The sequence below is a fragment of the Megascapheus bottae genome, chromosome 31 (assembly GCF_031878675.1).
Source record: "Megascapheus bottae isolate mThoBot1 chromosome 31, mThoBot2.hap1, whole genome shotgun sequence".
Lineage (NCBI taxonomy): Eukaryota > Metazoa > Chordata > Mammalia > Rodentia > Geomyidae > Megascapheus > Megascapheus bottae.
In genome coordinates, this window is record NC_143539.1 from 9,430,121 (window position 1) to 9,458,108 (window position 27,988).

General features: G+C 53.6%; 2 protein-coding genes across 2 annotated transcripts; one reads left to right on the forward strand and one right to left on the reverse strand.

Moving 5' to 3' along the window:
- Positions 1 to 1,205: 1,205 nt before the first annotated feature.
- Slc7a10 (solute carrier family 7 member 10) lies at positions 1,206 to 16,413 on the forward strand. Its single transcript, XM_090322813.1, has 11 exons — positions 1,206 to 1,406; positions 9,123 to 9,327; positions 10,725 to 10,876; positions 12,193 to 12,318; positions 12,402 to 12,555; positions 13,102 to 13,225; positions 13,358 to 13,461; positions 13,949 to 14,045; positions 14,242 to 14,391; positions 15,858 to 16,035; positions 16,240 to 16,413. The coding sequence occupies exons 1-11, from the start codon at positions 1,262 to 1,264 to the stop codon at positions 16,371 to 16,373; spliced, it is 1,569 nt and encodes a 522-aa protein (XP_090178939.1). The 5' UTR covers positions 1,206 to 1,261; the 3' UTR covers positions 16,374 to 16,413.
- On the reverse strand, positions 16,391 to 27,646 carry Lrp3 (LDL receptor related protein 3). The gene is made up of 7 exons (XM_090322812.1): positions 27,129 to 27,646; positions 25,647 to 25,694; positions 23,638 to 23,776; positions 21,328 to 21,542; positions 19,146 to 20,259; positions 18,436 to 18,568; positions 16,391 to 18,143 (listed from the first exon to the last, which is right to left on the reverse strand). Exons 1-7 carry the CDS (start codon positions 27,199 to 27,201, stop codon positions 17,538 to 17,540), a joined length of 2,328 nt encoding a protein of 775 aa, XP_090178938.1. The 5' UTR covers positions 27,202 to 27,646; the 3' UTR covers positions 16,391 to 17,537.
- Between the last annotated feature and the right edge of the window lie 342 nt (positions 27,647 to 27,988).

Consider the following 27,988-nt stretch of genomic DNA (forward strand, 5'->3'; position numbering starts at 1 on the left):
GATGGCCTCCAGAAGGAGACAAAGGCTGTTCCGCTGCTGGCCACGCTGTGCCAGCCTTGCCCGGCCTGCCAGTCCTGGTGGCCTTGTTGCTGCCTTCCCCATCTGGGCCTGAAGGCTGGGGCTGCACAATCCTGGTGGCTTCCCAGAAGAGGAGTCCTCCCTCAGCCCTACAAACTGTCTGACTTCTTCTCCCTGTCTCCCAGGGTTTGTTTTTGTTTTTTTCTTTCCTTTTCTTTTCGCCCATCCTGGGGCTTGAACTCAGGGCCTGGGTGTTGTCCCTGAACTGCTTTACTCAAGGATAGGATTCTATCACTTTGAGACCCAGCACCATGTGTGGTTTGCTGGGGATTCCTTGGAAGTAAGAATCTCTCCTGCTCTGGCTGGCTTTGAACTGTGATCCTCAGGGCTCAGCCTCCTGAGTAGCTGGGATGCCAGGCAGATGCCACCAGCACTGAGGCCTTGGAGAATGGGTTCACAGGGCATGGTGAGGGCAGGTCAGGAGACTTGAGGGGAGACCTCACCCCCCCTCATCTGCCTCTCACTCTCACTCCTCACCTGCATGGGGGAGAGCAGAGAGCCAGGAGAAGGATTTGCTTTGCTTTGCTTTTTGGGGGGACTCAGTTCCTGATGTTTTCACTCCTTGGCTAGCGCTTTACCAACTGAGCCAGGCCTCCTGCCCCAAGATTGGCTTTATTCACAGCTTACACCTTGTAGAACAGATCCAGTCTCCACGTTCCCCGTCCCCAGCTAATCTGGGGTAGGTGGAGGGGGGAGGGTCTCAGAATTCAAGGAGTCTATGAGCTGGAGCCCAGCGGGGACCCAACACAGCTCGGCCTGTTTGAGGAGGCGCAGTCTGATATCGGGGTGCTCTCTCCAGGTCAGACTGGATGGAACCCGGTGAACGCCAAAGCCCCTTCCTTCTGGCAGCTGGGAAGTTCTTCCTAGATCTGCCCTCAAGCCTTCCTTCCCGACTCCCCTTCCTTTCCTCCACCTCCCCCCCCCTCCCAGCCCTAGGGAGGTGGGGGAAGTTCCCCTTAAGGACAATGGAGGGGGGGGAGAGGGAGGGGTGGCCAGCCCGCCCTCCTTCCGCCCCTCCCTGGCCCTTGGCCATTTGGGGCTTGGGGGCCCGGGCTTTGTGCCAGCGCATGCGCCCCGTCTGTGGGGCCCTGTCCCCAACCCCGACACCCCCCACCCCCAGGCCGGACTGCCAGGGCTTGGGACCCAGAGGGACCTACAGACTGGCAGCGGGTGGGACCGCGACATGACCGACCCCGCGAGCGGGCGTGGGAACCCGGGCGGTGCGCCCTCCTCGCCTTCCCCGGGCCCGGGGCCCAGCGCTGGCGCCTCGGAGCGGGTGGCACTCAAGAAAGAGATCGGGCTTCTCAGCGCCTGCACCATCATCATCGGTGAGCCGGACCCCACAAGGCGGGGGGGGGGGGGCAAGGCTAGAAGTAGGGCTCCCCTTCTCTTTTGGGGGTGCTGTGGGACGCGTGCGCGCGCGCACACCTGCGGAGCCTGGAATTCACCCCTGAGTAGTTACTGTTCCACCCCTAGATTTGGGCCTCAGGCAGAGCAATGTATTCCAGGGGTGCCCCGGGCGCGGGGGGGGAGGGGTGGGGTGCCAGGGACTGGGTTATCCGAGGCCCCTACTGTCACCCATGCCGTCCAAGTCACCTTGCGCTTGTGCCATGATCTCTTTCTGAGAAAGCAGCAAGGGTTGTGGGTAGACTGGCCCAGAAGGGGGAAATGGAGGAATGGAGGCTTATAATTCCTGACAGGTCATTTCCAGGGGAAAGACAGGGCATGAGTGAATGGCAGTCACCCCGTCTTCGGGCAGAGCCAACCCGAGGGAGGATCACCTGTGCCCCCCCCACACACAAAGGGAGCCCCAGCCTGCCCCAACTCCTTCTTACTGAAGTAAAGGTCTCTTGAGTCCTGCCTCCCTCAGAGGCTTCTAGGTAAACAGAATTCAGGTGCAATGAGAATGGTGGTTGGTGGGGAAAGGGGGAGGGGGAGGTATGACTCATGTGGTAGAGCATCCACCTGGAGTGGAAAAAGCCAGGTGAGAGGGTGAGGTCCTGAGTTCAAGACCCAGTGCAGGAAGGGGGGGAGGAGAGAGAGAGAAAGAACACCAGAAACCAGTAGCTCATGTCTGTAATCCTAGCTACTCAGGAGGCAGAGATCTGAGGATCACAGTTCAGAGTGAACCTGGGTACAAAAATCTGTGCAACTTCTATCTCCAATTCGGCACAAAAAAAGAAAAAGGAAAGAAAAAAGAAAAAGCAAGAGATGGAGCTGTGGCTCAAGTGGTACAGTGCTAGCTAGCCTTTCGCAAAAGAAGCTCAAGGGCAACATCCAGGCTCCCTGAGTTCAAGCCCTAGGACTGGCGTTTGCACACACACACACACACACACACACACACACACACACACGCAGAATGAATTGGATAGTCGTGGGAACATATTCTCTTTCTGCACCAAATCATGAATATTCCTTTCTTGGAAACTGGATGAGAGGAAGGAGAAACGGGCACTGGAGAGAGCAGATCCAGAGTCTCCTCCTCTTCCTCTGCCTTCACCCCTTCCCCTTGGCAGGCCATCTCCCAGGAGCTCATCTTGGTCTGGCTCTGGAAGCTTCCTGGCCTGGCTGTCCCTGCCTAACTGTATTCTAGAAGGAAGGTCTGGCTGGGACTTCGCTCTGGGCCCCACATTCTCCCAGGAAGAAGAAGGAAGCTTCTGCATCATGAGTCAGCCAAGTAGTCAAGAGACTGACTATAGTTTAGGCGGGTGCAGAAGAAGAGATAGCTCCTCTCCAGCTATCTCAATGAAAACTAGTATGTTCATTCTCATCCCATCTTCTTCAGGTCATGCAGAAGCTGCCAAGCTTCCGGCCCTTTAGTAAAAGTCCCTGGTGGTAGTTTGCTTGCAGCCCTGCCCCCTCCTGGACTCCTCAGCCTCATCTTGCTTCACCTTTTCCTCGTGGCCTCCAGAACTTGAAGGCTGGGCTAGGGTGAAGGGTGATTATGTCCAAACAGAGGAACAGAGTTCAAATAACACCCTTTCCTCCCCCCACTTTCTCCCTCCCATGAGCTTAGGGAATGCTGAGGTTGGGGAATTAGGGTGGAGGTTACAGCAAGAACAGGCTGAATTGGGCAGTAGATAAATTGTGCTTGGTGTTGGGGGGGGGGTCATCTTCAATTAGGTGACTGAGATGAGAGCCAGATCTGTTCTGTCTCCCATCCCCCAAAGGATTCTCCTCCCAAACCAGTCCTCTGAGCTCACCCCCCCACCACTGCTACCTCAACAAAATATAGTAATTTAGAGACAGACAGACAAGCAGGGAGGGAGGGAGGGAGGGAGAGAGAGAGAGAGAGAGAGAGAGAGAGAGAGAGAGAGAGAGAGAGAGAGAGAGAGAGAGAGAGAGAGAGCTCGTGCCGGGATTTGAACTCAGGGCATGGGATATTCTCCCTTAGCTTTTTCTCACTCAAGTCTGGTACTCTACCACTTGAGCCACACCTCTACTTCCAGCTGTTTTTTGATGATTCATTGGAGATAGGAGTCTCATGGACTTTTCTGCCTGGGCTGTCTTTGAACCAGAATCCTCAGAGCTCAGCCTCCTGAGTAGTTAGAACGACAGGTGTGAGCCACCAGGGCCTGGCTATCTCTCATTATACATTTTAAGAACAATTTCCCTGGAATCTATCTTTGTGTCTTGCCAGTTTCTAGATTTCTTCTGATTCTCCAGAAGTTCTCGATACTTTACACTGGCCCATCTGAAGAAGGGAGAAGCTTTTCCAGAAAGGAGAGAAATAGCAGGGCTATAGGCAGGAATAAGACACCATCTGGAATGCATTTGGACAGTACTGGCTTCCAAAGCAAGGAAGAAGCTTTTATCTCCAATTAACCAGCCAAAAACAAAAGCAGAAGTGGAAGGATGGCTCAAGTAGTAGAGCACTAGCCTTGAGTGAAAAAACCTAAGGGACAGCACCCAGTCCTTGAGTTCAAGCCCCAGAACCAACATCAAAAAGAAATAAAAAGGGAGGTAGCGTTGCTTATTAGTAGACTATTTGCCTAGCATGCACAAAGCCCTGGGTTCCATTCTTCAGTTCCTTCCTTCCTTCCTTCCTTCCTTCCTTCCTTCCTTCCTTTCTTGCTTTCTTGTGTACCAGCTCTGGGGCTTGAACTCAAGGCCTGGGTGCTGCCCCTGAACTTCTCTTGCTAAAGGCCAGCTAGCACTGTACCATTTGAGCCACAGCTCCATCTCCTGCTTTCTTGTGTGTACTTAATTGGAGATAGAAGTTTCACAGATTGTTGTGCCCAGGTTGATTCTGTGGCTCAAGCTCAGGGATAGTGCTTAGGCCCTGAGTTCAAGCCCCAGAACGGGCACAAAACAAACAAAAAGAAATAAAGAAGCCAGCCGTGGTGGCTCATGCCTATAATCCTAACTACTCAGGAGGCTGAAATCTGAGGATTGCAGTTCAAAGCCAGCCCAGCTAGGAAAGTCCATGAGACTTCTATCTCCAACAAACTACCTAAAAGCCAGTAGTGGAGCTGTGGTTTTATCTCGTTTGATTCTGGTTAGCGCCTGGAAGATGAGGAAATGTACCCATTACAACACTCTTGGCAGTGGTGGACTTACCGTTTGGGACTCGTTTGGATTCAGGTCTCTGTGCAGTCCCTTTCACACTGCTGTGATGCTGAGCCAAATGAGGCGGAGAGGGTGGAAGGCTGCGGACGAAGCTGGGAGCTCGGCCAACCGGGGTAGACTCCAATATGGAGATACGTATGAATGGACAGATGGAAGCCTAGAGACATCAGCTTTGCGAGCCGTGGAAATATAAAGGTTTCTTGGGGTTGGAGGTTTGGCTCCATTGGTAGAGTGCCAGCAGTGAATGACGTGTCAGGTACCAAGTTTGAGTCCGTCTCACAACAACCACAAAAAAAGGTTTCTCAAACCGACTTGGGATTCGGTGCTGCAGGCTCACACATGTAATCCTAGCTACTCAGAAGGCTGAGATCTGAGGATCATGGTTCAAAGCCATCTTGGGCAGTAAAGTCTGAGACTCTTTTTTTGTTTTCTTTCCGCCAATCCTGGGGCTTGAACTCAGGGCCTGAGCACTGTGCTTGGGCTTTCTCTACCACATGAGCCACAGCACCATTCCCAGTATGTGGTACTGAGGAATCAAACCCTAATCTTTGAGCATGCTAGATAAGTACTCTACCACTAGGCCAAACTCCCAGCCCCAAGTCTGAGACTCTTATCTCCAATGAATCACCAAAAAGCCATATGTGGAGGTGTAGTTAAGTAGTAGAATGCTAGCCTTCAGCAAGAAAACTCAGGGGGACAGCTCCTAGGCCCTGAGTTCAAGCCTTAGGACTGACAGATATTTTAAAAAGTCCTTACTATTGTTTGCAAAGGCACTCTCTCCCCCCTCCCCCCATCAAATCCACCCACTCCCTGATTCACCCATACCTAAGGACCCCCTCTCCATACTCAGTTGCCTGATTAGAGGAAAATCCAGGAAGACATGGGGGGGGGGTGGCCTGAGTGTGGGGAAGGGGCTTGGTTGGTCAGGAGGAGAAAGGTTCGGGGACTGAGGGCAGGAAAGAGGAAGATTCTGTCTAGGAGGTGTTCACTGTGTTATCGTAATTGCACTTGATCTTAACCAAAAAAAGACCTTGGCTAATTTGTTGTCTATAAAGGCTGAGTTTTAGAAGAGAGGTTTACATTAAAGATATAAGTTTGGGGACTTCCCTCAGAAGCCAGGTCCCAAGGGGGGTCATTGTAGGAAGAGGAGAAGAAATATTCCACCACTGAACACAGGTTTTGGAAGTCAGGTGAGATAAAAGAGCTATACACTATTATTAGGGGACTTAAGAGATGGGGTACAGGCAACGTTTGCTGAGTCCAGTAGAAAGAGGTTCCACCTATCAGTTCTGCATTGCTGTTGTTTTCTGGTCTTAGGGCTTGATCTCAGGGCCTGGGTGCTGTCGCTAAGCTCTTCTGTTCAAGGCCAGTGTTCTATTGCTTTGAGCCACAGCACCACTTCCAGTTTTCCGGTGGCTCACTGGAGATAAGAATCTCATGGACTTTTCTGCCCGTGCTGGCTTTGAACCTTGATCTTCAGATCTCAGTCTCCTGAGAAGCTGGGATGACAGATGTGAGCCACCAGTGCCTGGCACCATTCCTGCCTTTATCTCCAAAGAGATAAGTGGGAGCTTCAGGTCTCGGGAAGGTTCTGGCTGCTCATGCTAGGGTGCTTGGGTCCCTTGGAGGTCAGGTCTCCAGAAGAGAGTCAGGGCAAGGGTGATGGAGCTCAGAAACCACACAGCCTGTGATACCAGACAGGGTCAAAACATGGTCACCTTCCAGGTACCACAGAAGTAGGCAGAGGCAAGGGGCCATGTTCTTGCCACCTCACACCATATAAAAGGACTCCTGTCTGCCAGAATCAGACCAGATCTCTGAGGCCCTGAGCTCAAAAGCCTGCCCTGGTAAATGGGGAAACTGAGGCAGAGGGGATGACCAATGTTGCCAGGATTCTGGCCTCTCAGTCCCTCACCTAAATTAGTCTGCCTGCCTGCCTGCCTCTCTCTCTCTCTCTCTCTCTCTCTCTCTCTCTCTCTCTCTCTCTCTCTCTCTCTCTCTCTCTCACACACACACACACACACACACACACACACACACACACACACACACACACCAGGAACAGGTCCTCCCTCAGCATACTCAACCTCCACGGCCCACCTCTGTGACCTCCACAGTCTGCCTCCGCCTTCCAGAAATAGGTCAGCTGGCCCAACAGAGAGCCCCAGGAAACAAAGGCCCCTTTCTTTGTTTTGGTGAAACTGGGTAAGCCCCATCAGGCCAAACATCTTAATGGGATCAAAGTTACTCCAGCAAAGGCTTAAGGAGAAGGGTAAGAGGAGGAGACTCCAAGAGACCTGCAAAGTCACGGAGACTCAGTTCCTATAGTCTATAGCCTCCCTGCCTGGGGACGAGGGGCAGGTGAACCCTACTGCGACCAGAGAACCAGTTGGCCCATTGAGAACCAGTTGGCCCATTGGATGGATGAGAACCTGGAGACCTCTGGACCTTGGGCTTCCTGGCTGACATTGAGACATCCAGTCAATCAGCCAGCATCTCCTGGTGTGTTCTGTCCTATGTCCCTCTACCCTGGGCCTGTTGGGGAGTTCTTCAAGGGATAGGCTGACTACTGCTGAGTCCCTCTCTCCCCAAGCACTAGAAGGTATTAGTGCCTGCTCAGCAGGCCCCAGAATCCCCAGCTCTGTGCTCAGAATCTCTGCGGAGCCTCAATTCGAGCCACTCACCACAGCCCACCACCCAACGCCTCCGTGGATTTCCACAGAGCCTCAGTCATCCACATTCAGAGTGGCCAGGGGACCACAAAACTGGAGGAGCAGCTGCTGGAGGTCATGCTGGTCCAGAGAGAGAGAGAGAGAGAGAGAGACAGAGAGAGAGACAGACATCCTTAGTCCTTTGAGCCACGTGGGGGAAAGTTGTGATTGGTAGATTGAGGTCACATGTCTAAAATAATAGCAAGTCTCTCGCCCTGTCTAAAATCTTAAGACAACATGAGCACCTGGCTAGTGATTTGTCTTCTTTTTTTGCCAGTCCTCGGGCTTGAACTCAGGGCCTGAGCACCGTCCTTGGGCTTTCTCAAAGCTAGAGCTCCACCACTTGAGCCACAGTGCCACTTCCAGCCCTTTCTATATACGTGGTACTGAAGAATGGAATCCGGGTCTCCATGCATGCTAGGCAAGCACTCTACCACTAGGCCACACTCCCAGCCCGTGATTTGTCTTTTGGGACCCCAGTTCTGGAAGACTGACCTGTGATTCATCCCTCTGCTATCCCACCAGAGTGGATTGTTTTTAAGAATGGAGTCTCTCCAGAGTGGGTAGCTTGGGACTCTGAGTCTCTCCCCGCCAAAAAACTAATTCAAACATCCCAACTTTTCTTCTAAAGCCACCCAGCCCCCATCCTCACCCCCACCTCTCCCTTGCTGGCTTCCAACCTCACTGGGTTTTGTTTTGTTTTGTTTTTGGCAAATTGTATTCTACCAGATCCTGAGAACGGCTGTCTGCAGGACAGGGCTAAGTCAAAGGCCTTTTAGAAATGCCAACAGCCCACCCAGGGTCTGCAGCACCTCTTTGCTAGATCTTTCTCCAGGAAAAAAACAAAAAAGCCACCTGAGGACACAGTTTACCTTGGAGAATTGAGGCATGATCATGATTTCCGTCTTATCTGGATGTATTTAGGGCTCCTAGGATGTGACCAGAAAAACAAGTCGGGTGCAGTGGTTGTCTCCAGACTGGAAATCTGTGTTGGCCTGGGCTGGGGGCAGAGGGGGGGGAGGGAGGTGAGTTTCTCATAGACCAGGAGTGAATGCAAATTAGCAATGAGAGTTGTGTCCTTGTCCGGCCCTGTCTGTAGCCTGGCAGGTAGAGCACACGGCTTTTCCAGGGCCTTTCTAGGTAGGGGAAAATTACTATTCTACCCAGGCTCTGTTCTTGAGCTTCTCTATGCTCAAGGCTACAATTTTACCACTTGAGCCACAGCACCACTTCCAGCTTTTTCTGTGTATGTGGTACTGAGGAGTCAAATCCAGGGCTTCATGCAAGCTGGGCAAGCACTCTACCATGAAGCCATGCTTCCAGCTCTCAATCGTGTGTGTGTGTGTGTGTGTGTGTGTGTGTGTGTGTGTGTGTGTGTGTGTGTGTGTGTTCGTACTGGGACTTGAACTCATGGCCTGGGCACTTGTCCCTTAGTGTTTACACTCAAGGCTGGTGCTCCACTTTGGTTTTTCTGCTGGTCCTTAGGAAATGAGGGTCTCATGGAGTTTCCTGCCTGGGTTGACTTTGAACCACTGTCCTCCAGATCCCAGCCTCCTGAGTAGCTGGGATAAGAGATTGAACCACCAGTGCCTGGCCCCCTCCTCCTCCTCCTCCACTTTCTCCTCCTCCTCCTTCTCCTTCTCCTCCTCCTCCTCTAGTAAGCACCCAGGCTTTCTCCTTCATTGTATGTCCTGTACGCCCCCCCAACAGAGGCCAGGCTGCTAATGGGGTCCAGGCCTGACATCCCCCCATCTCTCCCCACAGGAAACATCATTGGCTCGGGTATCTTCATCTCCCCCAAGGGGGTCCTGGAGCACTCAGGCTCTGTGGGTCTGGCGCTCTTTGTCTGGGTCCTGGGAGGAGGTGTGACAGCCCTGGGGTCCCTCTGCTATGCAGAGCTGGGGGTCACCATCCCAAAGTCTGGAGGGGACTACGCCTACGTCACTGAGATCTTCGGGGGCCTGGCTGGGTGAGTGCGGGGCTCTGATGAGCTGTGGGCCCCAGTTTCCTCTTCTGCTTCCCATGTCACTGGGAAGTTTTGGAGGCAAGGGGAAAAGGGAGTGGAGTGGATGACATGAATGTCACTGGCCACCTGATCTTTCCCCTTCCTCTACACTCCCCAAAACCTCCCACTGCCCTGGTGTCAACTCAGGGGTTTAAACTTAGGGCCTTTCTCTCTTCCTTACGGCTGGTGCTCTACCACTTGAACCAGTCCCGCAGTCTAGCATTTGACTGGCTAATTAAAGGTGTCACTTGTGATTCTTCAGGTCTCAGCGTCCTGAGTAGTTAGAATGATGGGTGCGAGCTACCCACACCTAGCCATCTCTATCCACTTCCATTTTTATTTATGTGTGCCCGTACTGGGTGGGTTCAACTCAGGGCCACAGTATGCTTCCTTAGGTTTTCAGTCAAGCCTGGTGTTCTATCGCTGGAACCATGCTTCCCATGCAGCATTTTGTAGTTAATTGAAAATAGAGTGTCCCTGACTTTTTTGTTCAGGCTGACCTTGAACTGTGACCCACCAGATCTCAGCTTCCTGAGTCACCAGGATGACAGATTTGAGCCACCAACACCTAGCTTTGGTCTTTTCCTTTTTCTTTTCTTTTTTTTTTTTTTTTTTTACTCCTGGGACTTGAACTCAAGGCCTGGGCACTATCCCTGAGATTCTTTTTCTCAAGGCTAGCACTCTATCACTTGAGCCACAGTGCTACTTTTAGCCTTTTCTGTGTATGTACTACTAAGGAATTGAACCCAGGGCTTCATGCATGCTAGGCAAGCACTCTGCCACTAAGCCACATTTCCAGTCCCTTCTCCTTTTAAATAAAGATTCCCAGACTGGGAGTTTTGCCTAGTGGTAGAGTGCTTGCCTAGCATGCGCAAAGATCCAGGTTCGATTCCTCTGTGCCACATGCATAGAAAAAGCCGGAAGTGGTGCTATGTGGCTCAAGTGGTAGAGCTCTAACTTGAAAAAAAAAACAAGAACAGTGCTCAGGCCCTGAGTTCAAGCCAGGACTGGCAAAAAAAAAAAATTCCCTCAGCACTACTCTTCAGAAAAGATCTGTTCCTTAGCCAGATGCTGGCAGCTCACAACCTGTAATCCTAGCTATGCAGGAGGCTGAGATCTGAGGATCACAGTTCAAAGCCAGCCCAGGCAAAATAAGAGTCTTGATTCTTATCTCCACTAAACCACACACACACACACACACACACACACACACACACACACACACACACACACAAGATATTTGTGTCCTGGTCTTTCCCCAAACCTGTCCAGGATCTTAACTCTGCTTTGTGGAACAGCCCAGGTCCCAAGGCTGGGCCACAAAGCCAGCCACTGCCATTGTGACTCCCTTTTCCTTGCAGATTCCTGCTGCTCTGGAGCGCTGTCCTCATCATGTACCCTACCAGTCTGGCCGTCATCTCCATGACTTTCTCCAACTACGTGTTGCAGCCCGTATTCCCCAACTGTATCCCCCCTGCCACCGCCTCCCGCATGCTCTCCATGGCCTGCCTGAGTGAGTTCCCAGTGCTCCCGGCTGGGCCTCCATCCCCACAGCAGCCAACGGCCCCGGCAGTGATGCCAAATGCCACAGGGAGTAGGGGTGGCAGTGCAGTGGTGTTCGCAAGCTACCAGCTGGGTGCTGGTGGCTTACACCTATAATCCTAGCTACTCAGGAGGCTGAGATCTGAGAGTCGAGGTATAAAGAGAGTCCAGAGCAGGAAAAAGTCCATGAAATGTATTTATTTATTATTTATTTATTTATCTTTCTTTTGCCAGTCCTGGGGTTTGGACTCAGAGACTCTTTCTGCTCAAGGCTAGCTCTCTACCACTTGAGCCACAGCACCTCTTCTGGCTTTTTCTGTGTATGTGGTACTTAGGAATCAAACTCTGGGCTTTGTGCATGCTAGTAAGTGCTCTACCATTAGGCCAAACTCCTGGCCAAGTCTGTCCTATTCTTATCATCAAAAATAAGGGGCCCTGAGGCTGGGAGTTTGGCTTACTGGTAAAGTGCTTGCCTAGCTTGCACGAAGACCCAGGTTTGATTCATTGGTACCACATACATAGAACAAATAGCCAGGGGTCAGGAGTTTGGCCTAGTGATAGAGTGCTTGCCTAGCATGCACAAAGATCCAGGTTCAATTCCTTGGTACCACATACATAGAAAAAAGCCAGAAATGGTGTTGTGGCTCAAGTACTAGAACATTAGCCTTGAGGAAAGCCCTCACACAGTGCTCAGGCCCTGAGTTCAAGCCCCAGGCCTGGCTAAATAAATAAATAAGGGGCCCAGAGTATGGCCTAGTGGTAGAGTGATAGTGGGGTGCTGGTGACTCACACCTGTTATCCTACCTACCCAGGGAGCTGAAATCTAAGAATCTCACGTCAAAGCCAGCGTGGGCAGTAAAGTCCATGAGACTTTTTTTTTTTTTGCCAGTCCTGGAGCTTGAACTCAGGGCCTGAACACTGTCCTTGGGCTTTTCCTCAAGGCTAGTGCTCTACCACTAGAGCCACAGCACCCCTTCTGGCTTTTTCTATGTATGTGGTACCGAGGAATTGAACCCAGGTCTTAATGCATGCTAGGTGAGCACTTTTCCCACTAGGCCAAACTCCTAGCCCCCCCCCATGCAACTCTTATCTCCAATAAATGACTCAGAACAAGCTGGAAGTAGCAATGTGGAACATTAGCTTTAAGCACAAAAGCTCAGGGACAGCATCCAGGCCCCAGAGTTCAAGCCCTAGGACCAGCACAAAACAGAAGAAGAAAAAAAAAAGGCTGGGGTTCCCCCATGAGGGTCCCCAGCTCAGAGGTCCACACCCCCTTCTCCTCCCCAGTGCTTCTGACCTGGGTGAACAGCTCGAGCGTGCGCTGGGCCACTCGAATTCAGGACATCTTCACCGGGGGAAAGCTGCTGGCACTGTCACTTATTATTGGTGTTGGCTTCATCCAGATGTTCCAAGGTACAGCTGGGTGACGATGTGGGCATGGCTTGGTGCAGGGGCCTGAGCTGACCTCTAACTTCTGGACTCCCCGCCCTCCCCAGGACACTTTGAGGAGCTGAGGCCCAGCCATGCCTTTGCCTTCCGAATGACGCCTTCCGTGGGGCATCTGGCCCTGGCTTTCCTGCAGGGCTCCTTCGCCTTCAGTGGTTGGAACTTTCTCAACTATGTCACTGAGGAGTTGGTTGACCCTCGGAAGTGAGTGGGACACCCAGGAAGATCCTGGGTGCTGGTGGCTTCACGCCTGTTGTCCTAGCCTCTCAGGAGGCTGAGATCTGAGGATTGCAGTTCACAGCCAGCCTGGGTGGAAAAGTCTGTGAGGCTCTTATCTCCACCAGCAAACTCCAATCGCAGGTGTGGCTCAAGTAGTAGAGTGCTGGCCTTGAGCAAAAGAAGCTCACCAGCAGCACCCAGGCCTTGGGTTCAAACCCCACGACTGACAACAAACAGTTCCAGCTGAGGGCTGGAGTAGGCAGAGATTCCCAAGGGAGGAGCCCCTAGACTGCATCCTGAGCTTTAGGGGCTTCTGGCTGCCTCTGACTACAGGTGATTTTCTCTTGATGTACCTGACATCAGTTTGATCTTACCCATTGGGCTACGATCGGGTTTCTGTGCCCACGTCCTAGGTTCTGGGAGGCAGAAAGCAGTGCCTCTATGTCTCAGGCATCCATGCTACCCCCTCCCATGTCCCCCCTCCTCCAACATCAGAGCAAGACTCTGACACACTGTACTCACTGTCCCCAGAAACCTACCTCGCGCCATCTTTATCTCCATCCCACTGGTGACCTTCGTGTACACGTTTACCAATGTCGCCTATTTCACTGCCATGTCTCCCCAGGAATTACTGTCCTCAAATGCAGTGGCTGTGGTGAGTGAGGGCCCTCCCCCTGCCCTGCCCCCCAGATTCCCTGCCCTGTTTCTCCCATACACTCCCAGCCCCCTGCTTTGCGCCCCACTCCCACCCCACCTCACATCCAACCTCTCTTCTGTGCCCTCTCAGACCTTCGGGGAGAAACTCCTAGGCTATTTCTCATGGGTCATGCCTGTGTCTGTGGCACTTTCTACTTTCGGAGGGATCAATGGCTATCTGTTCACCTCCTCCAGGTGACTGGGCTGGGGAGAGGGCGGTGGATATGGGGTGAGGCAGGTGTTCTGGTATGCCCGGGCTATGCCAGGGACCATGGGAGGGAAATGTAGAATGACGAGTCCATTGGGAGGCTCACAGGGAAGGCATCCTGGCTGCTCAGGAGGCTGAGATATAGAGGATCCCAATTCAAGGCCAGTCTCTGACAGACAAATCCAGCAGACTTATCTCCAGTGAAGCACCCAAAAAGTGGAGCTGTGACTCAACTGTAGAGCCCCAGCCTTAAAAAGCCAAGCAAGAGTGCAAGCCCTGAGTTCAAGCCCCAGGACTGCCACATACATATATATACAAAGCAAGGAGAGGCTCATAGGGCCCGGAATGGGGGAGTTCAGAGGTGATAGCTTCAGAGGGATATCAGATGGAGACCTGAGAGCCAGGACTTACCCATCAGGAAGCACTAAAGGCCTGGGTTCATGGCCTTTAACCATTTCTATCTCCGTCCTTTAGGCTGTGTTTCTCTGGAGCCCGAGAGGGCCACTTGCCCAGCTTGCTAGCCATGATCCATGTCAGACGCTGTACCCCTATCCCTGCCCTCCTTGTCTGTGTAAGTTGGGACAGGGTGGGGTGGGTGTAGGGGGTACCCAGATCAGGCAGGATGTAAAGCCAGGACCGCCTGGCCTTAGGGGAGGGGCTTCCTAGGGGAGGGACTTCCTGTGTAATACTGGGCTTCTGGGCCATGATGGATTGGGGAGCACGGTGAGCGGGCGGAAGGTCAACCATCAGTCCAGGTCCTCTCCCAGTGCGGGGCCACTGCAGTCATCATGCTCGTGGGAGACACGTACACCCTCATCAACTATGTGTCCTTCATCAACTACCTCTGCTACGGCGTCACCGTCCTGGGTCTGCTCGTGCTACGCTGGAGGCGCCCTGCCCTGCACAGACCCATCAAGGTGAGGCCCCCAGGGCTGGGAACTCCAACACGAGCTAGGTGTTGGAAACCAGAAGAGCTATTCTTTTTATTTTTTGCCAGTCTTGGGGCTTGAACTCAGGGCCTGAGCATTGTCCCTGAGCTTCTTTTTGCTCAAGGCTAGAGCTCTACCACTTGAGCCACAGCACCACTTCCAGCTTTTTCTGTGTATGTGGTACAGAGGAATCGAACCCAAGGCTTCATGCATGCTAGGCAAGCACTCTACTACTGGGCCACGCTCCTGGCCCCAAGCATGTAGGTTTGAAGTCAGCTCAGGCAGGAAAATCTGTGAGACTCTTACCTCCAATTGGTCACCAAAAGTGAAGATGTGGCTCAAGTGGTAGAGAACCAGCCTTGAGCAGAAAAGCTAAAGGACAGTGTCCAGGCCCTAAGTTCAAGCCCCGGTACCAGCACAAAAAAAGGGGGGAGGGGAGGGAAGAGGGGGGAAGACAGGAGGGAGGACAGGAAGAAGGAAAGAAGTGTGGCTGGAATGTGATAGAGTGCTAGCCTTGAGCACAGAGAGGCTCAAAAACAGCCCTCAAGCCTCAGGACTGGAATAAAATGAAAGGAAGGAAGGAAGATATCCAGAGTTTGGGCCTAGTGGTAGAGTGCCTGCCTAGCATGCACAAAGACCCAGGTTCAATTCCTTGGTACCACATACATAGAAAAAGCTGGAAGTGGCGTGGTGGCTCAAATAGAGGTCTAGGTTGGTCCGAGAGCAGTGGTGCTTACAACTAATTGATCAAATAGTGGTCTAGCCTTGAGGAAGCCCAAGGACAGTGCTCAGGCCCTGAGCTCAAGCCCAGGACTGGCAAAAAAAAAAAATGAGGAAGGGTGGGGAGAGTGAGGAAGACACACACAACACAGAAAAGAGAAGACTCTAAAACTAGCTAAAAAGGAATATCACGTTATTATAAAGATGATGTACAGAGGGGTTACATAGGTCAGATAAAGAGTACATTTCTTTTGGGATGTCACCCCTTCCCTTGGTGTCTCCCAGTTTTTCCCCCTCCTGTCTCCACCCACAATTTATATAGTTCATTTTCAACATAGTACCTAGGGAGTACCACACATACTGGCTTTTTGCTAGTAAATTGGAGATAAGAGTGTCAGTGACTTTCCTGCCTAGGCTAGCTTCAAATTGTGACCCTCAGATTTCAGCCTCCTGAGTAGCTAGGATGACAGACGTGAGCTATCAGCTCACATCTACTTACATAAATCTTTAGGCACGTTACATGTAAATCCCAACACTGTAGAAACTACTGAACGCCCAAACTACTCAGACAACTGGTCAACCCATGATCTGGTGGCCAGCATATACTAAGCTCCTGGCCAAAAGGCAGACCCCAGCTCCTAAAAAAGCGGCTCGGAGGGAGACCTTATAGTGGGTAGGCAGGAAAGATGGGGTCTTGCCTACGTCATCCATACTCCTGTTTGGGATTTCCCCAGGTGAATCTCCTCATCCCCCTGGCATATTTGGTATTCTGGGCCTTCCTGCTGGTCTTCAGCTTCATCTCAGAGCCCATGGTCTGTGGTGTTGGCATCATCATCATCCTCACAGGGGTACCCATTTTCTTCCTGGGTGTGTTCTGGAGAAGCAAACCAAAGTGTGTGCACAGACTCACAGGTGAGATGTGCAGCTAGGCCTTGGGGTCTGGGGCTTGGAGTGGGGATGGGATTAGGATCTCGGTGTGACTGTAGTGTCGTGAATCCACCAGCAGATGGTGCTGATGCTCTCCACCGAAGGGAGTTCTCTCACATGGGGTCACCCCTGTTCCAAAGCAATCATCGGGCCCCAAAGGTCCACCTGTCTGTCTGTTTCTCTCCTCAGAGTCCATGACACGCTGGGGCCAGGAGTTGTGTTTCGTGGTGTACCCCCAAGGCTTGCCAGAGGAGGAGGAAAATGGCCCCATGGGTCAGCCCTCTCCACTCCCTGCCACCAACAAACCCTCCAAGACACAATGAGACGGGAGGCAGCTGTCTCTGTTTACATGTTGTTTATTGAGGCGGTGTTGCTTTTTGTTGGTGTGTGTGTGTGTGTGTGTGTGTGTGTGTGTGCAAAAATTCCCCTCCCTCACAGAAAAACAAAACAAACTGACAAAAAAAAAAAAAAAAGATGCAACTCTTTCTGGAGGCCCTGTTGTTCCGGAAGCCCGGATGATATAAACAGGAATGTCTGCCTTAGCATTGTTGCCCTGTTAGCTTTCCCCCCCACCCCTTGACAAGGGCCTAGAAATACAACAGGGTAGGTTGTTGCTTGTGCTCAGGGGGTCATAGGGGGATTCCCTGGAGGGTCCAGCTGAGGGTTACTGGACAGCTGTCACTGAAGAAGCTTTGGGGGGTGGAAGTGAACGTTATTTAACCTAAGGCTGACTCTAATTGCACAACATCCACGCTCAGCCTTGTCTGGCTAGGGAGACAAAGGCCCTTAGCCATGGTCCTACCAGTCAACTAGGACCTTGACCTCTAATGACCTGGGGACCTCACAGCTTATAAGGAGACCCCCTAAGTCCTCTCCTCTGTTCACAGCCATCTCCCATCACCAGAGGGCGCCAGCTAGGTCAGCCTGTGTCACCACTAGACAGGAAGATGGGGATGGAAGCCCCTCTTAGCCAAGATCTCTAGGGCTCAGTGTGCTCACTGTAGAGGGCCCCCCACATTCATGTATGGTTCTCTCATAGCTCACCACTCCATCTTGGGGGACCCCAACCCCACAGATTGATTAAAATGAGCAGCATGACTTTCTTTTTCCTCTACAAATGGAATCCAAGATTTGATTTTGGGGGGGGAGACAAGTAGATGTGAGATTTCTGTCACCCCCCCGCCGCTCCCTGCCACTGGGCCCTTAAAGTATACACAGGACCTCCAAAGACAAGCTTGTCACCTTACTTTCTTTCCCTGGCCAGCTCTGTAGTCCTGCCCATGAAGCTCTGCCCCTTAACTTGGGGTTCTGCATGTGCTGATGTGGCTTTGCTGGCAGAGGGCAGCCTAGCCCGTCCAGGGGCCACCAGGGGGAGGGGGCCCCTCCCCCCTCCCTCTGTAAGAAAGGACTCAGAGGCAGGGTAGAAACCACTGTGTATTCCCTGGTTCCAAAGCGTGGCTGCGCCAGTCACCCATGTGTCCAATGGGTCAGCAGACCAGGAGGGCCTCGTCATCACTGGCCTCCAGTGTTAGAGAGCAAGGTGGTGGGGGGCTGCTGCAGACCCCCAGTGACTCTGGTGAATGGCTGCTGCTGCTGCTGCTGTTGTTGCTGCTGCTGCTGGCAGTGGAAGTCTGGGCTTGGAGATCCTGAGCCAAGCAGGGCTCAGAAGATGTGTCCACTGGGCCTGGGCTGTCAGTGACAGAATCCCTGGAGGCCTTGGTGTCTTTGTTTGCAGGTGGATGCTCCGAGTCTTGTAAGCCTGAGAGTGAGGGTGGCACGGAAGAGCCCACCTCTGCTGTATGGCCAGGGCCACTAGAAGATGCATCCCCAGCTACCTGGGGGCTGCTTGTGTCTGTGCAGGGTGCAGGGGGCTCCTGGGTGACCCCTGATACTGGCTGCAGGAAGCCATCACCCAACACTGTCTGGGAGGTGCGAGCGGCTGTCAGCAGTGGAATCTGACCCCGAGGCGCCCGAGGCCTGTGGAAGAGCCGGTTCCAGAGGCGGCCCAGCCTGCGTCGGGACGGTCCCCGACGGGAGGCATGCCTTCGCATCTGTCTCCTCATAGCTGTGCGCAGGTTCTGTAGCACGGAGGCCTGGGGATGGGGGGGAGGAGGAAGGGGACAGGGACAGCTAGAGTCACCCAGTCACTCTGGGGTCTGAGATCAACTTGTGGCCCCTTCATCTGGCATGGCAGTCCCACCCCCACCCCCAGATCACTACAATTTGGCTTTCCTCCTGAACCAGCCTAGCCCTGAGGCTTCACCATCTTCGAGTGTTCTTTGAACTCTAGCAGGAAGCCTGGCCCTGCAAGAGCGGTGGGAGGAGCCTCTCTCTCTCTCTCTGTCTGACACACACACACACACACACACACCCCTTGGGGCTTACCTGGGATGCACTGTAGACAGGAAAGTCTTCCACAGGTGGAATGAGGCCCTGTGCAATGAGTTGACCATAGGATGGCGGTGCCTCACGACGTACAAACTCAGCCTCTAAGCGTGTCATCTGGGTCTCAAAAGCCCTAAGAACAATGGACAACGGAATGATAGGGATGTCCAGAATCCACCACAGCTACGGGACTCAGAGACCCCCTCCCTGCCCCTCCATCCACACATTAATACATGCCCATCATAGGTGCCTGTGGCTCACATCTGTCAGCCCAGCTGCTCAGGAGGCTGAGATCTAAGGATCGCCGTTGGAAGCCAGTCCTGGCAGGAAAGGGTATGAGACTCTTAAGGCCAATGAACAATCAAAAAGCCAAAAGCAGAGGTGTGGCTCAAGGGTTAGAATGCTAGCCTTGAGTTAAGCTAAGGGTGCCAGCACTGGTGGTTTACACCCGTAATCCTCACTATGCAGGAGGTTGAGATCTAAGGAACATGGTTCAAAGCCAGCCCAGGCAGCAAAGTCTGTGAGACTCATATTTCCAATGAACCCATAGAAACGTGAAAGTGGAGCTATGGCTCAAAGTGGTAGAGCATTAGCCTGGAGCCAAACAGCTCAGGAACAGCACCCAAACCCTGAGTTCAAGACCCAAGCCCAGTTTCCTCTGCCAGGAAAGAACCCCCCCCCCACACACACCCCAAAGGGCCGGTGCCCACCTGTATTCTTGGGTACGCAGGGAGTAGAGCTTGAAGGCACAGCCCAAAGCTATTACAAGCAACAGGCCACACACCAGGCTCCCTATGAGGGCAGCTGTGATGACTTTCCTGGGGACTGCAGCCAGGCAGCCGTGCTCATCGCTGCCATCCTGGCAATCCTCTTGGCCATCACAGCGCCACGTCTCAAAAATACACAGGTTGGTACCACAGTGGAAGGTACCTGGCTGGCAGGAGAAGCAGTTTTTCTCGTCGGCACCATCGGGACAGCTTTTCTGGTTATTACAGCGGTCGGCAGGTGCATAACACAGCCCACTGCCACCTTCACAGGGATACTGGTCAGGTGGACAAGCTGGGCATCCTTGTTCATCCCGACCGCTGGCACAATGCCACAAGCCATCACAGCGCTGTGGTTCTGAGAAACAGCCTTGATCTCCCGTGTCCTCCTCTGCCTCACTGCTTCCCCCACATGGTTGCTCCCAAGGTAGGCAGTAGCCCTTGACTTGGTAGGTAGCGTTGAAGCCGTGGCCGGCACTGCGGGCTCGGGCATGGTAAGCCACTGTGAGGCGGCCCTGCGAGGCCTCCAGGCTCACTGGCCGGTGATTGCTGCGGTAGGACAGGGTCTGAAGCAGGCGGTCCCCACGCTCCCCCAGGCCTTCGTAGACCTGGACGTAATCATCATAGCCCAACCGAAGCTCCAGCTGCAGCAACACGCGCCTTGGATCCTGCGTGTCCACCAGCCACGTGCAGTGTAAATCCGAAGGCCCTCGGGCGGCACCGAACAGGTCTGGTGAGGCGAAGGAACCATAGAAACTCCCCAGCCGCCGGCCACAGGCTAGGTCAGGACAGCCAGCCTCATCGGAGCCATCTCCGCAGTCCTGAGTGCCGTCGCATCGCCGCTCCACCGGCAGGCAGCGCGTGGAGCGTGCCCCGCTGCAGGGGAAGGTGCCCCCGGGGCACAGGCTGCCAGGTGGCTCAGAAGCAGGCGCCGAGCAGTTGCCTTCATCGGAGCCATCCCCACACTCGTCCACGGTATTACATTGCCAAGGGCCTGGCAGGCATTTCCCATTGTCACAGCGGAACTCATCGGCCTGGCAGGTCACCTGACCCAGCTTCCCTGGGGGTTAGGATGACAGAAGGGGGACAGGAAACAGTCAGGAGGAGGGCAGAATCTCCCTCTAGTACACAAGACCCTGGGACCCCAGAATCACACCCTCCGCACCCCCACACACACAACCCCAGCTGCACCCTGGGCCCAGGAAGAGGCAGGGCCATGCTGCTAATGGGATCTAGGGTCAGTTCTAGTCTTGATCTGAAGCCACGCTAAGTGGGTGGAAGAAGGGGAGGGGTCTTTACTGAGGCCACCCCCACCTATGAAATGGGAAATGGGGTTCAGTGACATAGGGAGGTGCTAGTCCTGACAGTTTCGCCGTCCTCCTAAGATTGGCAAGGCTAGCCCAGTGCCAGTGGCTCATTTGTTATCCCAGCTACTCAAGAGGCTGAGATCTGAGGATGGAGGTTCGAAATCAAGCCTAGGCAGGAAAGTTTGGGAGACTTATCTACAATGAACCAGCAAGAAGCTGGAAGTGGAGCTGAGGCTCAAGGGGCAGTGTGCTAGCCTTGAACACAAAGAAGCTCAGGGAGAGCTCCCATGAAATAAGTTCAAGCCACACAATGGGCACACACAAAAAACGTATCCAGGCACTAGTGGTTCACGCCCGTAATTCTTGCAACTCAGGAGGCTGAGATCTGAGATTGTGGGTCAAAGCCAGTCTGGGAAGAAAAGTCTATCAGTCAGATTCATGTCCTTATCTCTCATCTCTTGGTGAGCTCATATTGTGACAGTATTTTACCTTGTTATCTGATATATTGTATATATGTTTATTTGGTTATTTGAAATAGGATAGGGAAAGGGGGAAAACAAAATGAGGGGTGGGGGTGGGAGGAGGGAAATGGGGACCAAGACATGAGAAAGGGTATCAATGTTTGTGAAGTAATACACTTTCTATCTGGTGAATAAATATATGAAGAAAAAAAAAAAAGAACAGTGCCCAGGCCCTGAGTTTAAGTCCCAGCCATGGTGGAAAAAACAAAGAAAGAAAGAAAAGAAAAAAGAATTACCCTAGCCTGGAAGGTCCCATCTTACCCAACCCCCAACCCCCAACCCCTGCCCAGCTCCACAAACCTCGAATGTAAGAGAGACGGAAGCCCTGGGCCTGGCCAGAGCTAGAGACATCTGAATGGAAGAAGATCCACACGTGGTCACGGGCAGAGATGAAGGCGGGTGGGATGGCTGAGCCGCACAGTCGGAAGGCCTCCTGGCGAGGGGAAGCCGCTGGGCCCAGCAGCAGCCAGTCCAGGGAGCACTGGTGAGACTCTTCCACATCGAAGTTACGGAAACTGCAGGGAAGGGGCAAGAGGGGGGGCCACAGGGCAGGTGCATGGATAATCATGACGTCAGTGGGTGAGCCAGATCCCTCCCCTAGTGGGTCAGCAATGAAAGGGTCGCACGAGCTTCTGGGCTTAATTCTGACGTGGTGGCCCATAGGGTTAGCCAACGCTGAAGGTACATGACCCTGGACCATGGCCATAACCCTGTGGCTGTGGGGAAACTAAGGCACAGAAATAAGGACATTATTCCTGGTCATTATATTCCCTGTACCATATCCATGGCCCTGTGGTGGTGGGAGGAAACTGAGGCACAGTAGTTAGGACAGGCCTGGAGTGTGGCCTATGGTGGAGTGTGGCCTATGGTAGAGTGTTTGCCTGGCATGCACGAAGCCCTGAGTTCAATTCTTTGGTACCACATACACAGAAAAGAACTGTAAGTAGTGCTGTGGCTCAAGTGGTAGAGTGCTAGCCTTGAGAAAGCTCAAGGACAGTGCCCAGACCCTGAGAATTCAAGCCCCAGGACTGGTCAAAAAAAAAAAAAAGTTAGGATATTGTTTGCTCTCTGGCTCCAGGGGAAACTGAGGCATAGAAATGGAAACATTGAGCTGGTCCAGGTGGCTCACACCTATAATCCTAGCTACTCAGGAGGCTGAGATCTGAGGATTGTGGTTCAAAGCCAGCCAGGGCACTAAAAAGTCTGTGAGCCTCTTTTACCTCCAATTAACCACCAGAAAACTGGTGTCTCAAGGGATAGGGCGGTAGCCTTGAGCTGAAAAGCTCAGGGACAATGCCCAGGCCCTGAGTTCAAGCTCGATGGCCACTACCACCACCACCAAGAGAAATGGAAACATTGCTGATTCATGCCCATCCTGGCCCTGTCCTTTGGGGTTGGGGAATAATTAGACCTGGGGGAACTTTTGGACCGGCATGTAGAGAAGGTAGAGCTGCCAGAACCCATAGCGTGTTCTCATAAAAAAAAAAAAAAACACACACACAAACCATCTGGTCACTTCATCCTGCTTTCCTCTCTGCCTTCTTCTATGGCTTGAATGCCAGCTTCAGCCTGGATCCCTTCCTGGCTGAGGTCTGTCCCCTCTTCCCCCCGCTCATGGTCCCTTGGGGGGTAACCCTACTTAGGGCTCATGCCAGCCAAGCCTGAAGCCCCTGCAGGACAGAGGACAGTGGACCAAGCCATAGCCTAGAGGACCCCTTCCTACAGAACCAACTGCCTCTGACCACTGATATCCTAAGAGGCTCAGGACAGGAAAATAATCTGCTCTGGATGCCTGGCCAGGGATCTGGGGCACACAATGCCATGAATACGCACATCTACATATACCTAGCCACACCCACACTCGAGCCCCCCCACCCCTGCTGCTCTCACTCCCACACCCAGTATGTAGGATTCCCTCATTGGCCTCCCCCACCCACTTTCTCACCCCTACCCCTGGTCCTGGGGTTAGGCACTGTCCATTTTGCTCAAGGCTAGTGCTCTACCTCCACTTCCAGGTTTTTCTGTGATTAATTGGAGATAAGAGTCTCACAGGCTCTCCTGCCTGTGGTTGGTTTCAAATCATGATACTCAGATCTCAGCTACCGGCCTAACCTTGGAATCACCAGTGCCACTTCCCACTTTTTTTTTTTAATGCAAGTCCTGAGACTTGAACTCTGGGCCTGGGTACTGTCTCTGAGCTTTCACACTCAGGGCTAGTGCGCCACCATTTGAGCCCCACTGCAGGTTTTTTTGTTTTTTTTTTTTTTACTTGTTCCTGGGAGATAAGAGTCATAGGCCGGGAGTTTGGCCTAGTGGTAGAGTGCTTGCCAAGCATGCACGAAGACCCAGGTTCGATTCCTCGGTACCACATACATAGAAAAAAGCCAGAAGTGGTGCTGAGGCTCAAGTGGTAGAGCTCTAGCCTTGAGAAAGTCCAAGGACAGTGCTCAGGCCCTGAGCTCAAGCCCAGGACTGGCAAAAAAAAAAAAAAGAGTCATAGATTTTCCTGCCCTTGTTGGCTTTGAACTGTGAATCTCAGATCTCAGGCGCCCGAGGAATTGAGATGATAGGCGTGAGCCATGGCGCCCAGCTGTTTCATCTCCCATTTACCTGATGGTGATCATGTCCCCACGGTCACCCTGGATGTACCAGCTGCAGTTGGTGCCCGGTGGGTAGTTGAGGGGCCAGGCTGGGCTATAGATAACACCGCGCCGTTCTGTGTGTTGTTCCAGCTTCCCGCTACAGGCAGCTGTTGGAAGGAAGAGGATGGGAAAAGCCTTGCTCACCTTTGGGTAGGAAGCAGGTCTGCAGGAGCCGGAGCCCCTCTCACCTCCACTCCTCACCCCCCCCCGCCCTCCCTACCCCCTTCATGTGCTACGTTCAAGTGCAATCAGGGCTAATCAGGGCCAAGGGCAAGGCTGTGACTCAAGAGTTTATGGAGCTGAGCATTAGTAGCTCATGTGTATAATCCTAGTGACTTAGGAAGCTGAGATCTGAAGGTCTTGGTTGGAAGCCAGGATAGGGCTGGCAGTCCTGGGGCTTGAACTCCGGGCCTGAGCACAGTTCTTGAGCTTTCTCAAGGCTAGAGCTCTACCGCTTAAGCCACAGCGCTACTTCCTGTTGTGTTTTGTTTTGTTTTGTTTTTTTCCAGTGTATGTGGTACTGAGGCATCAAACCCAGGGCTTTGTGCATGCTAGGCAAGCACTCTACCAATTAGGCCATGCTCGGTCCCGAGAGACTCTTATCTCCAATTAACCACCTCCCCTCTCCACAATAAAAGTGGAAAGTAGAACTGTGACTCAAGTGGTAGAGCACTAACCTTGAGCAAAAGAATCTTAGCGACAGTGTCTACACCCTGAGTTCAAGCTCCAGGACAAGGGAAAGAAGGAAGGAAGGATCTGACAAAGTGGCCATCTCAATGCCAGGGATGGAGGGGAAGGGGATGTGGGCTTCCAGGAATGCCCCCTTGGGAAGTAGGGACTGTGGTGCAGTAATAAGGACAGCTGGACAGACAGACAGAGGCAGCAGGGCATGTATTTGGCTATTTGGGACCAGCGATGTGTGCCTGGGTATCTCCTTAGTGACCAGTTCAAGTAGGGGGGGAAAAAGCATGAGTGGGCACTTTCATGGGCACTGTCCTTCATCTCTGGCCCAAACAATCATTAAATCCTCCTGAGAGAATGTAAGTAAGGCCTGATGAAGCACAATCTGTGGCTCCGATTTCCAGACAACCTGCCAGTGTAACCTGACCGCACCAGTCTGAATCTCACCTCAGGCATTCTGGGTAGTGGTCAGGTAATGATCTTGTCCCACCCTGGGAACCAGGGTAGTAGCCACGATTGAAGAGGCAAAGCCTCAGAGATTGCTCAGCACCCCTTAAGAGAATCTGAGGTCAGGTTGGAAAGGTGGCTTAGTGATAGAGTATTTGTCTAACAGGCATGAAACCGTGGGTTCCATTCCTCAGTACCACATACACAGAAAAAGCCCCAGAAGTGGTTCTGTGGCTCAAGTGGTAGAGTGCTAGCCTTGAGTAAAAGAAGGTCAAGGACAGTGCCCAGGCCCTGAGTTTAAGACTCAGGGCTGGGAAAACAAAAACAAAAACAAAACAGTCTCTTAGATTTATCAGCCCAGACTGGTGTGGAACTGCAGTTCTCAAATCCCAGTCTTTTGAGTAGCAATGATTACAGGTGTGAGCCACTGGCACCTGGCTCTGCGTATTATTTTAACAGAGAGGATTTGATGATATGTTGTGGCCCTCGGGAGCCTGCATTCAGCACTTCACAGGAACCCCAGTCTTCCAGTACTACTTGGGGCCCTCTGGAGTTTCTATGGCTATCGTGCTCTAGACAGCACACTAAGATGTTTGCCTCAATGCCACACTGAACCCTAACCATCGGGCTTCAGAGTCTGGAATCTCACCATTTTACAGAACAGGAAACTTGAGACCCAGGAAGTAGAAGCTTGCAGAAGACCAAACAGCTTCTTTATCACACAGAAAAGTTGCTTTGGGTCTGATACATACCCAACAAGAGGATGGAGCCAGAACCAGACGGCAGGTTCTCAGAAGTCACTTAACCAAGAAGGACCAATCAGCAGCAAAAGGGGGTGTAGTTACTCACCTAGGGCCGGAACTGCGCTGCTGAGCCTCCCCGTGAGAAAGAAGTTCACTATGAGAGACACAAGGAGAGATCAGAAGGTTTGAGGTACCTGCCCTGGGTTGGAGGCAGCCCCAGCAAAGGCACAGGACAACAGAGACAGACTCGAAGCCTGTCCCCTTCACCCAGAGAGCAAAGCTCTGAGATGTGGCGGACTCTCCCTGTCATCCTGAGGCCACCTTGGAGGACCCAGGAGAGACTCAGGACCCACCCTGCCAGACCCACAGACCCACACGCCAGATCATCACACTCCTGCTCTACAACCAGGGGCTGAGGGTTCCAACAGGCTTGGGGGCCACTCTGTCAGGAAGGGACCCTGGATCAGCAGGTAAAGGCCATATCTGTCAAGAAATCATGCGGTGGCTCACACTGGTAATCTCAGCTACACAGGAGGCTGAGATCTGAGAAATGCCACTCAATGCCAGTCTAAGATAGGGAAGTCTGAGAGTCTCTTATCTTCCCCAAAATGCTGGAAGTGGAGCTGTGGTTGAAGTGGTAGAACACTAGCCTTAAGCAAAAGGAAAAAAAAAATAATAATAAAGCTAAAGGATAGCACACAAGCTCTGAGTTCAAGCCATAGGACCAGCTCAGGAAGAAAAACGAGGAGGAGAAGGAGAAGAAGGAGGAGGAGCAGGAGGAGGAGAGGAAGACAGGGATTTATCAGTGACATCATCACAGCATGTCCCCTAATGACCCCAGCCCTTCTAAGAGTCTTCCCCCTCCCTCAGGGTAAATAAAGGAGCCATGTGAGTTGGGGATTTAACTCCTTCCTTTCCCCTGGTCAACTGTTCAGAGTCCTGGTAACCATGGTCCAAAAAAAACTCCTGGACAGAGAAGGAAAAACCTTTCCCATCCAGGGGGCAGAGGCCTGGAGAGGTCCCCTAATCTCCTGGAACACGCCCCCACCTCCCCAACTCACACACACACACACACACACACACACACACGCATGCATGCCTACCCTCTGGGTCTGGAAAGACACAAAGGGAAAAAAAAGATGACTCCTTGTGACAGCTGTCTCCCTCCCTGGCAGCCTCCACCAGCCCCATGCTGAGACCCCCCAACTCTGGCCAGCCAGCACCCCACCCCCTGACTCCAACTCCAGGTCTTCAGGGTGGGCAACAGCCAGCCAGGCTTTGTCTGCGGCTCCAAAGGGGCCGAGCTGAAGCTACACACAGCCTTGGTGCCTGGCACGAACGGAGCAGCAGTCGTGAACCCTCAGGGGGCAGCTCAGCTTCTGGAGTCACCCCCACCCCACACCCCACACAACCCACCCCCCCTTGGGTAGGCCTAAGGCGCTGGCAGGCCTGGGTGCCCACGGCCTAAGAGCTCTGCCCAGATCCATTGTAGAAGCCAGGGGGAGACGCGGGCAAACTCTGGCATCTAGGTGGGAGCCGCGATCCTGGGGGTCCCGGCCGCCGCCAGGGGTGTCTGGGCCCCACTCACCCAGGCAGACGACGGCGAGCTGCGCCCGGGGGCCGGGGGCCCCCTCCAGCCCCCCGGCTGCCGGCTTCTCCATGCCGCGGGGTGGGGGGCGGGGGGTGCACACCCCGGGCACCGCCTCCTGCTCTCGGGCGCGGGCTCCGGCACTCGGGGCCGGCCCGGCCGGGGCGGCGATGGCCCGGCGCGGGCGGCGTCTTTGTGCGGCGGCGCCGGTGGTGGTGGTGGTGGTGGTGATGGTGGTGCAGGCGCGCGCGCGCGCGCTCGCGGGGCCACATCGGCCGGCCACGGCCGTCACGGGTCCCGCGGGGGACTCAGCGGTGACCACCAGGGAAGACCCCCGGCCCTCCAATGTCCCCGATCCCCGGCTGCCACCCCGAGGCGGCCAGCCTGGGCCTGGGGGACCCTAGGCGCAGCCATGTCCCCCCCCTCAGACCACCCACCCATCCACCGGGGTTGGGTTGGTGCCCGGGCCTCCCCAAGCGCACCCGTGGACACCCAGCCCCTAGTCTGTCTGTCCTTCTGTACGCCTCATCTGTCTGTCTGTCCTCCCCTCTGGCCCGCCCCCATCCCCCACCCCCTGAGCGCGCCTGGGACCACGTGATGCGCCTGCCCGAGCCGCAGTGGCGTCATCGGGGCGGGGGGGGGCGGAGTCGGCTCGGGGTTGGGGGACCGGGGCGGGGTGGGGGGGCGCGCAGGGCCTGCCTCGCCCCGGACTGCTGGACAGCTCCAGCCACCGCGTGGGAGGGTGCCACACCTCCTCCCAGCCAGCCTGGCCGTGTGCCCGGGGTGGGGATGGGGTCCTGGGTGTGTGATGGCGTGGCTGCTCACGTACTGGTCTCTTCCAAGAGCCAGAAGAAGTGGAT